A 10,840-nucleotide genomic window follows, 5' to 3' on the forward strand; every position below is an offset into this window, starting at 1 on the left:
CAGCCTCTTCTGCAGTGACGGCTGCGGGGCTGAGGGGCTGGCAGGCGCCATCCTGAGCCTCCTTTCCCCCCAGCCTGAGCCTCAACGGCATCTCGCGGGAAGGCGTGTGGCAGCTGCTGGAGACCCTGCCCTCCCGCCCGCGGGTCCGGGAGGCCTCCGTGAAGTAAGGCGACAGGAGCAGCACCTGAGATCGGCAGCCTCTCGGGCCTCTGCCCCTCTCTGCTCAGGGGGCCACAGCTTCCAGCCCCTGACGCCGGGTGCCAGGGGAGCGGGGCTCGTGGGACGGGGAAGGCCGGGTCCATCCTGAGGATGACCATCTCCAGGCGGCCAGGGTCCTTCCTCCTGTGGCTTCTCCACCTTGTCCCTGTGGGCGTCCCCTTCCCTCTGTGTCCCCTGGGCACCCTGTGTCACTGTGCTCCCTGTCCTCTCTCCCTGCAGCCTGGGCTCCGCGCAGGACTTCTGGATTCACTTCTCCAAGCGGGGGGAGACCCCGCAGACCACACTTAGGTAACCCCAGGGACAGTGCCCGTGGGGTCTGGCCGGTGGTGGCCTCCAAGCCTCCTCCACTGGGGCCTCTCCTCCTCAGTCTGCCTCAAGCTCTCTGCCTGGGCTTGGTCCCCCACATCTGCCACGGACACCCCAACCTCCAGTCTGAACTCTATATTGGGGCAATGGGGAGCCACTGAGGAGTCTAGAGCAGTACAGTGGCATGGCCGGGTGTGAGAGTGTGTGTGTGTGTGTGTGTGTGTGTGTGTGTGTGTGTGTGTGAGTGTGTGTGTGTGTGTGTGTGAAAGAGAGAGAAGACCCCCCTGGCACTGTGGGTGAATGGGTTGGAGGAGGCCTGGCCAGAGGCAAGGGGACCCGTTTGGAGGTCATGTTTATAGCTGAAGTGAGACATACAGAGGAACTGGCCCAAGGACATGATGGTGAGGCTGAGAGAGACAGAGCCCAGGGCCCTCAGAGGATGATGATGATGATGATGATGATGATAGCCGATACATCTCCCTAGCCAGCCAGGCCTTTCCGAACACTTTATAACATTAACTCATTTAATACAATAACCCTGAGGGGTAGGTTGTCCTCCAATCCCTTATTGTACAGATGAGGAATTAAAACACAGAGAGGTTCAGTAACCTGTCCAGGCTCACACAGCTGGGAAGTGACCAGACTTGGATTTATTCTCAGATGTTTCCAGAATCTCGACCCCAGAAACCTCAAGACTTACAGTTAGGGTGAGGCTCCGTGGCCCAAGTATGACCCAAAGGCCCTGCCTCATCTTGTTCCTCAATCTGAGCACTTCCCACCATGCCCTCCCCAGCACCCCACATACTCACACACACTCACACTCAGTCACACACACCCACACTCACACTCTCACACACACCCACACTCACTCTCACACATACCCACACTCAGTCACACACACACACACTCTCACACACACTCTCTCTCTCACACACTCACACACACTCGCACTCTCACGCTCACACTCACTCTTACACACACGCTCACACCCTCACACACTCATGCTCACACTCACATGCTCACACTCACATGCTCACACTCACATGCTCACACGCTCATACTCCCACACACTCACACACTCACACACACGCTCATACACACACACACATCCACACACTCACACACACTCTCACACTCTCACACTCACACACACACACACACTGCGGCCTCAGGGCCTTTGCTCTGTGGGTGTGCACACCCGACCTCTGCTCACCTGGGCCCGCAGCCTGCAGCCTCTTCCCTGCTGCTTCTGAGAGAAAATTCTCAGAGCCCTGAAGTTCAGCCCAGAGGCCAGGCCCTCCTGGAAGCCCCTGAGCAATAGCCAGTGGCCCTGTCCCCCAGAGCAGGTGGCCCTGTGCTGCCCCTTTTCAGCCGAGGGTCCCCCAAGTGACTCACTTTAACACTGCTGGGGGGAGGGGGTCCTCCATCAGAGACAGGCAGCGCCCCCGCAGGCTGGCCCAGGCCTTGGCCTCCGTGGGGCTCCCTGCGGGGCCCCTGGAGGACTGGGGGAGGCGGAGCCAGCGGCCCTCGCCCACCAGGCCTGGCCCACCCTCTGCCCCAGGCTCAGCGAGTGCAGCTTTGGGCCCGAGCATGTGCCCAGACTGGCCACCAGCCTGAGCCAGGCCCTCCAGCTGACGGAGATCACGTGAGTGACCAGGCCATCCCCTGGGACAGCTGCGAGGTGGGGCGACCTGCCAGAGCCACGCCAGTGACCGCCCTCTGTCCCCAGGCTGACCCGGTGCGGCTTGGGCCTGGAGCAGCTGGCCCTCCTTCTGAGCCTGACGAGGCCCCCCGCGGGGCGGCTCTGCCTCAGGTACCTCCCGCCCTCCCGGGGGCCCAGGACCCTGGCCCTGGCCTGCCCCACACCCACACCCTGCACTGGACCCGTCTGTCCCGAGTCGCCCCTGGGCACCCAGAGAAGCTGTCCCTCCCCGGGTGGGGCTCAGGCTTTGGGGTTTAAGAAATGAAAGTCCCAAAGGAGTCCCCACCAAGGGTTAAAGTAAGTACCCTAGAGAGCCTCAGCGCTCAAGGCACCCGGGGCTGGGCGGGGCAGAGCGCTGGCCTCGCATGTGGGAGGCGCGGGGTTCCATCCCCAGCACCACATAAAGATAAATAAGTAAAATAAAGGTATTGTGACCGTCTACAACTAGAAAAATATTTTTTAAAAAATCCAAAAAATAACATACCAAAAAGCAAAAAGGTTTTGTTTTTGTTTTTGAGGTACTAGGAATTAAACCCAGGGGCTCACACTTGCTAAGCAAGTGTTCTATCACTGAGCCACGTCCCCAGCCCTGTTTAATATTTTACTTAAATATTAAATTTTAAATTAAATATTAAATTTTTAATATTTTATTTAAATATAAATATTAAAGGGTCTTGCTGAGTTGCTTAGGGCCTTGCTAAGTTGCTGAGGCTGGCTGTGAACTCGTGGTCCTGCTTCCGCAGCCTCCCAAGCCTTTCATTTATTTTGAGATAGGGTCTCACGAAGTTGATCTCCAGAATTCTTTTTAATTTTGCAAAACTGAAACCCTGTACCCAATAAATAATAAATAATTCCTGCTTACATTTCCCCCAGCCCCGGAAGCGCCCATCTATTTTCTGTCTATGCATACGACTGACTACTCGAGGGACCTCTGCTAAGTGGAATCAGACCATATTTGACCTTTTGTCCCTGGCTAACTTCAGACAGCATCATGTGCTCAAGGTTCTGCCTTGGGGTAGTCTGTGTCAGAACTCCATCCTTTTTAAAGGCTGAATACTATTCCACTGTACAGATAGACCACAATTTGTTCACCCATTCCTCTACCAAGGGACCTTAGGTTGCTTCTACCCAGTGGACTTATAAATAATGCTGTTATGAACATGTATTCAAAAACGTCTTCATGTCCCTCTTTTCAATCCTTTTGGGCATACACTCAGAATTTTTGGATCTCCCAAAATAACATTTTAAAATAAAACTTTCCTAAGCCTAAAAATAATATGTACTCGTTGTAGAAATTTGTGGAAAATCCAGAAGAGCATAAAGAAGAAAATAGTGTTTTTTAAAAAAAATGTAACATAACTATAAAGGAAGACTATTTTAAATCACTCTCTTTTTCCTGCTTCTAAATTAATGCACATTGCAAAAAGTTTATAAAATATAGCCGGCAGTGGGGGTGCACACCTGTAATCCTAGTGACTTGGGAGGCTGAGGCAGGAAGATCTCAAATTTGGGGCCAGCCTCCGCATCTTAGTGGGTTGCTCGAAATAAAAATGAAGAGGGCAGGGGGTGGGGGTGCTGGGGATGTAGCTTAGTAGTGGAGCCCCCAGGGTTCAGTCCCCTGTACTGAAAAAAAAAATCATAAAACATAGAAAACTAAAGATAATAAAATTCGACCAAATGAACAAATATTTAATGTATTTTCCTCATACCCCCATCTCCCTCTTTCTCTCTGTGTATTTTTTCCTCTTTCAATGCAAAGTCAGGGTCACAGGGTGGTCTTCCTGTCTTTGTCATGTTAACATGATAGGGATCTTTTTTTTTAAGAAATAACATATTCGGTTGGCATTGCTGCAGAATGATGGTTGGCACCAGGGTGACATTTATTTCCGTTGTATGCTTCTGCCTAATTGTATAATTTTATAGTTTTAAAATAAGTCCCCAACTAAAAAGCCTCCCGCCCCTCCTGGTCCCCCTCCGCCACCCAGAGTGCAGATCAGCTGCTGCTGGCCCTGGGGGACCTTACCTGAGTGTGCCTCTCTGTGACAGGGTGGAGGAGCCGTGGGTGGGCAGAGCCGGGGTGCCCGCCCTGCTGGAAGCCTGTGCCCAGGCCTCGGGCAACGTCACTGAAATCAGGTGAGTCTGGGGAGGAGTCCCCTTGGGCTTCTTCCTCTCTCTGTGACCCTTGGGACCCTCTTTTGAACAACCCTCTTGGAGACGTTGGCCTCTGAGACACTGATCTGGGCGGGTTACAGCTGGGTCACGGGCAAGTTCCCTGCGTCCCCCGAGATTGGGGGGGTTCAGGGACCTCCAGGAGGGCCACACCATCTGATGGGATTGTGCGAAAGTCAAGCCACAGGGTCAGACGCAGGAGAGAAGGAGGCGGGCAGGCGTGGCTGGGAGCCCAGAGTGGTCACCTGGGTGTGGCTCTGTGACCAGAGATAACAGAGGGACATGTGGCGGCTGAGAGCGAGGGCTCCTGTGTCCTCGGATCCCAGCTGGGTGTCCACTGCTCTGAGCCTGTTCTGTCACTCTCTGGCCTCAACCTCCCGCTCCAAAAACCGGGGTCTCGTGGCACCCCTCCCAGGGACGGAGGCTCTGGAGAGCGTCCAAGAGGCCCGAGGGCTGCCGTGGGCTCACAGCACAGGTCCTGCCTCTGGGAGGGACCGAGTCAGGCCCAGGGATGCTGAGGCGCCTGCCGCCTGGGAGGCCCGACCTGACATTCAGGCCCAGCCCGTGAGCTCAAGGTGCAGATGCCACCTGCAGATGGGTCCCCTGCCCCATCCTTCTACCCGGCTGTGGCCCCTGACCTTCCTTGGAAAATTCTGGAACTGCCCTGGACACCTGGAAAGGCTCTCGTCGTGGTCTGAAAAGCCTCTGTCAGTCCCTTAAAATCTATGTGAAGGCTTCGCTGGGACTCCGGGCAGGAACTGCTTTCTGACCCCCATCTGGGTCCTGGCTGGAAGGAGGCGGCCCAGGCAGGGGGTCTGGGAGCCCTGGTGGAGGCCTGGCAGCCCCCGCCCCGGCTCAGCCTCCAGGGGAGGCTGCCACAAGCCTCACCCTGGCTCCTCGTGCCCCCGGCAGCATCTCTGAGACCCAGCAGCGGCTCTGTGTGCAGCTGGACTTCCCTCGTCAGGAAGAGAACCCAGAGGCTGTGGCCTTCAGGTGGGACCCAGCGCCCGGGGCACCGGGGTGGGTGGGGGGGAAGGGGTAGGTGGTGGCGGGGAGCAGGTGCACGGCTGTCCTCACCAAGATTCCCCGTGGCTGGGCTCAGAGCCCTCTGACGTCCCGTCTTTGCCCGTCCCATGAAGCCTCCTGCGTGTGTTCCCCGTCTGCACCCCAAACCTGTTCCCAGCTGCAGGCACCTCCATCGGCTGAGTTCCTGGAACACCACTGTGCTCTCTTGGACTCAGGGTCTTTGCACAGACCGTTTCCTGAGGCTCCCAGGTCCCCAAGAGCGTCAAGCTCTCCCATTACCTACCCTCAGAGACCTAGAGCCACAGCACATTTTTGATAATTAAAACGTCACCATTTTTGAGTGGACGAGGCCCCACATGGATACATTCTAAGGGAATAGAGTGCGGCTGAATCTCAGCCCCACCTGGCCTCCTTGGCCGGGCGTCCTCCCTTGTTCAGTGAGCAACCTGCACGGCCATACCAGCGGGTGCGCCTGACCCCTCCTCTCAGCACTGTGCATAACTGGACAAACCGTGGGACGTTCCCCTCTGCCATGCGCTCCATGAAGAAGGAGGCTGAATCCTCCGTCTGGAGCAGGTGTTCATTTCCTGCCACCTCTGCATCTGCCTCCAGGTTGGCTCACTGTGACCTGGGGACCCATCGCAGCCTTCTTGTCACACGGCTGATGGAGACATGTGCCAGGCTGCGGCTGCTCAGGTGGGTACCCAGCAACGCAGATCGAGGCCTGAGGTCTCTGCTGAGCCAGGACCTGCCCCAGGCCATTGGTGACACTGGCCTTCTGGCTCCCCTTTGCCAGAGGGACTCGTACAGGGAGAGCCCCGGGCAGCACCGGGAGCTCGGGTGGCCCTTCCCCTCTCCTGGCCTCCCCTTCTGCGTGGAGGACCCCGAGACGCGTCCAGCCTGCAGGCCTCTAGCATGTCCCTGGTCTCTCAGCTTGTCCCAGGTTAACCTCCCTGACACCAGCGATGCCGGCTGCCTGCTGCAGCGCCTCCTGCTGGCCCTCTCGGAGCTGAGGAGCTTCCGGTGTGCAGATAAGACTCCCCCCAGCCCCTGCCGCTCGGCCCCGCCCAGCACTTCCTGTCCCCCCAGCCCTGGGCCTAGGGGACTCTTGTTCCCCCCAGTGGACAGGTGGCACAGGCTCCTAGAGAAGATGCCGAGGGCCCAGGGTCACAGACAAGGAAGAGCTTTCTTAGTGACAGGGTTATTCCCTTCCCAATGCTCTGGTGTCATTTTTCTTTTGAAATAATTGCAAACTAGTAAGAAGTGGCCAGACGACCCACACCTGTCATCCCAGCGGCTCAGGAGGCTGAGGCAGGAGGACGGCCAGCTCAAAGCCAGCCTCAGCAACTTAGTGAGGCCCTGAGCAACTTAGCGAGACCCTGTCTCTAAATAAAAAAAATAAAAGGTGCTGAGGATGTGGTTGAGTGGTTAGGCACTGGGTTCCCTTCCTAGGACCAAAAAAAAAAAAAATGACGATGTAAATGTCTGCTTCCTCAGTCTGTCCCTTGTTGGCAAGTCTCACTGGATCTGTATGACAGTTGCAAAAGGAAGCTTTTCTAACGTTCAGTCCAACCCATTGCCTCATGAAGAGAAGCTCTGAAGCCACAGGTCCTTGGCCCCGCCCACAGAGGCCCTCAGCCCCGCCCACAGAGGCCCTCGGCCCCGCCCACAGAGGCCCTTGGCCCCTCCCAAGAGGCTCTTGGCCCCTCCCACAGAGGCCCTTGGCCCCTCCCAAGAGGCTCTTGGCCCCGCCCACAGAGGCCCTTGGCCCCGTCCACATACTGGCTGAAAGTCGCAAAGCAGTGATGGACAGCAGCCCAACCAGGGCGTCCTTGTGAGTCGCAGTAGTGGTTAGGAGATGGCCCAGGCGCCTGCCTCCAGCTATATCTTGGCTTAATAAGTCCCCACGGGAGAGGTTTTTAAAGACAAGGAGGTCCCCACACCCTGTCCCCAGGAGCCACATCCTCACCCTCTGCTGCCAGCTTCAGGGGCTCCTGAGCCCCAGGGCTCCTGCCTGACTTGCTGCCCTCTGTCCCCACCAGGCTGACCTCCAGCTGCGTGAGCCCCGAGAGCCTTGTCCACCTGGCGGCTGGCCTGGTCCACTGCCACCACCTGGAGGAGCTGGAGTGAGTCCGGGGTGGAGTGACCAGGGAGGGGCTGGTCCCAGGGACAGGACAGTGGGGCTTTAGGTAGGTGCACAGGGACGGTCCTCCTGCTGAAGTCCAGCCGCTCCGAGCGTGGCCGGGCAAGGCTGGGCACTGGGTTCTTGGTCTCAGCATTGCCACTGACCTACACAGTGTCACTGGTAGGCCTTGTCCCTGGTGTCCTTTCACAGCAGGGCAAGCAGTGCCGCCACGGGGACCCCAGAGCTGGAAGCCGTCTGGGATCTGCGGGAGCTTGCGGGTGGGGGGCAGAGGGGCGGCTCAGCTCCAGGGCCGGGCGGCCCACCTAACTGTGCCTGTGCTTGGTCCAGCTTCTCCAACACCTGGCTCAGTGAGGAGGGCACCAGGACACTGATGGGGGCCCTGCAGGGGAAGTGCAGGCTGAGGAGACTCGAGTAAGTGGCGGTGGTGAGTAATGGGGAGCCGGAGCGAGCGGTGGGTGGGCAGGGAGAGGGAGTGTGCCTAGGAACCCTGATATCTCTTGTGGGCACAGACTGGCAAGTCTCTGATGGCCCCGGGGGGAGCTAAATGCTTTCCCAAGATCTTTTGATTTTTTCTGGACTCGATCATCAAGGTGATTGGTCTCAGGAAACTCAAACCAGGAGGTTATTGGCTTATGTCATGGAAAATCCCAAGGCAATTGACTTCAGGCATGGCTGGATCCGGGCGCTGGCTGCTGGTCAGGTTTCTCTCCCCCACTCCACTCAGCTTGCTTCTCAGGTGGGCTGGCCCGTGGCTACTGGCTTATTTTCTCCCAGTTTATTGGAAAGAGAGCACCTTTCCCCTTATGGTCATAACAAAAGGCCTAACTGAGTCTCACTGGACTGGCTTCAGCCACACATTCATCGCTGAAGCTCTAAATACAAACTGTTCTCAGTGGCCAGATGCGGGTCACAAACCAGCCTAAAAGAAGTCGCATGCACAGATTCCTGTTCAGACAGCATCCAGGGGCGGGGGAAAAAACCATCAGCGTTTCCTGCTTTTAATCTCTCCAAAGTTTTTCTGATGACCAAAAATACCTCCTGGTTATAAAAAGTTCCATCCTGATGGAAATCAGTAACAAAGGGCACCAAGTCCCCAGGAGAAGCGACTCCCCGGAGAAAACTTGCGGGAACAATCCGTCTGTGACCCTTTTCTCCGGTTTCTTCTCAACGTATCTTCTGAGTGCGGTTTAAAAAGTAGCTTTGACTTCTGGCCATAGCACTGAGATCCTGCGTTGGGCTCCTCGGCTTGCCCTGGGGAGGGGGCGGGGGCTAGAGAAGCCTGGGACCACAGGGCCACTGTCTTCCCAGAGCCCCCCACGTGCCCGTGTTTCTCCTCGGCTTCCCAGAAGTTTTTATTTGGGAGCGAGAGGCCCCACGAGGTCATCCTCTAACTCACTGATCCATCTGACAAAGACTGACAGGCCCCTGGGCCAGGGCTGGCAGCTGGGGGTCCCAGAAGCACTCAGTCCTGTGCCCTGACCTGGGCACCTTGCCTCTTCTGATTTCCCTGGCCCCTGTGCTGCTGCTTCCCCCGTGGGGCCTCAGTTACCGACCTTTGAAGTGGGCACATCAAAACTGTGTCCCCAGGAGGGAGCCACACACACTTGATGTCTTTCCTTTTGAAAAACAAGAAATCAGTCCTCAGTGACCAGGGGCCTCTTTGAATTCCAGATCTGTCCTTTTTGAGCGTCTCTTTCCATGGGAAGCTTCTCCTGAAGTCCAGCTGGCTTCTTCCAGCTGTCCCCCCTGCAGCAGGGTGGTTAGGAGCCACATCAGCTGGGGGGCAGCTCTTGGCAGGGTGGTCAACTATCCTGGTTTGCCAGGGCTGTCCCGGCTTTAGCGCTGAAAGTGGCCAGTCCTGGAAAACCCTCAGCTCTAGGCAAACCAGGACAGCGGATCGCCTCCTGTGTCCGTCCACCTCTTACTGTGTGGGCTTGTGCAAGTCCCTAAACCTCTCTGTGCTTTAGCGTATTTTCTCAGTTTTGAGGATAAAAGCAGTCCCATCTTCCTGGGATTAAATAATACACGGTAGGAGCTTCAAGCAGAGGCTGCATGGTGTCGTTAGTAGGAACTGTTGTTACTGTCCCCTCTGCCCAGGCTGGGTGATCCCAGGGGGCCCAGCCTTGGAAATCCTGCAGACTTGGCTTCAGTTCTGGAGGCTGCTGTGCTCTGGGTGGAACTCGGAGCAGGTTCTGTCTCTCTGAGCCTCAGGGCTCCTCAATCTGTAAAGCAGAGATGACAGAAGGCCCCAGCCCAGTGCGTGGTTCCTATTATCTACTCGAAGCACGGTCCCCATTACTGCTTACGGTCAGTCTGGGTCCCATGGGGTCCAGAACACAGACTGCAACCTGGGGGGCCCCCAACACTCATGCAGCAAACCCTAAGCCCAGAGGCCTTGCCGTGTGCACCTGGCCCCACACCACACTGCCAAGTTCATGTGGCCTCCTCTCTTCCAGCCTCAGTCAGCTGCTGCTGGGTGGCTCCACGCTGGCCATGCTCACCCAGGGACTCAGCCACATGACCCTCCTGCAGAGCCTCCGGTAAGTGGCCACAGGGATGAGCGGGAAGTCACACTCCCTGGCTCTACTGGGACGTGGACCCGGAAGCGCTGGGCACCTCCCTGAGGTCCCTCTGTGGCTACCTCTGGGGACATCTCTGTGCCCTCCTAAGTCGATGCCCACTACTCTTGCCTCTTGGTGTCACCAGTTTCCTCCTGGTGACAAAAGTGACCTGGAGGAGCCGAGTCCAGGTCCCTACACATCCCTTCACGTGCCCCTGCTTCTCCTTGGGCTCTTATTAAGATGCCAGTCAGGCCCCACAGCGAGTGCCCACCTTCTGTGTTTCCAGCACATTCCAGGGGACGCCAGTTCTGAGAAGTAAGGGTCTGAACTCGGACCTGGTGGCCTCCATAGCCTCTCCCTGTGGTCTCCACTCCTTGTCCACATTGATAAACAAATACCAGGGACTGAACTCAGGGGCACTCGACCACTGACCACTCCCCAGCCCTATTTTGTATTTTATTTAGAGACAGGTCTCCCTGAGTTGCTTAGCGCCTGGCTTTTGCTGAGGCTGGCTTTGAACTTGGGATCCTCCTGCCTCAGCCTCCCTAGCCACTGCAATTATAGGCGCGCGCCACTGTGCCTGGCTAAATAGCACCCTCTTGATGTGATTATTCAAAACAGAAAATATGGGGCCTCAGATCAAAGCAACAGCACAAAGCCTGGCTTTAGTTTGTCTGTCCCTCCTCCAGCAGGGCAGAGAAATAGGCTGTA

At 56.7% G+C, this 10,840-nt stretch overlaps 1 protein-coding gene across 5 annotated transcripts in view; it reads left to right on the forward strand.

The window, feature by feature from the left end:
* The window catches only part of Nlrc5 (NLR family CARD domain containing 5), an 80,654-nt gene that overhangs the window by 63,106 nt on the left and 6,708 nt on the right, over positions 1-10,840 (forward strand). For 4 of the 5 annotated variants that reach the window (XM_078032358.1, XM_078032357.1, XM_078032359.1 and 1 more), the window contains 11 exons: positions 74-163; positions 439-507; positions 2,087-2,170; positions 2,255-2,338; positions 4,274-4,360; positions 5,309-5,389; positions 6,035-6,118; positions 6,356-6,445; positions 7,465-7,548; positions 7,896-7,979; positions 10,025-10,108. In XM_078032358.1, coding sequence (XP_077888484.1) covers positions 74-163; positions 439-507; positions 2,087-2,170; positions 2,255-2,338; positions 4,274-4,360; positions 5,309-5,389; positions 6,035-6,118; positions 6,356-6,445; positions 7,465-7,548; positions 7,896-7,979; positions 10,025-10,108 — 921 coding nt within the window. Of the gene's footprint in view, positions 1-73; positions 164-438; positions 508-2,086; positions 2,171-2,254; positions 2,339-4,273; positions 4,361-5,308; positions 5,390-6,034; positions 6,119-6,355; positions 6,446-7,464; positions 7,549-7,895; positions 7,993-10,024; positions 10,109-10,840 lie in introns of all 5 variants that reach the window. The other variant, XR_013430910.1, reaches the window with a different exon arrangement.

This window comes from Ictidomys tridecemlineatus, chromosome 15 (genome assembly GCF_052094955.1).
Source record: "Ictidomys tridecemlineatus isolate mIctTri1 chromosome 15, mIctTri1.hap1, whole genome shotgun sequence".
NCBI lineage: Eukaryota > Metazoa > Chordata > Mammalia > Rodentia > Sciuridae > Ictidomys > Ictidomys tridecemlineatus.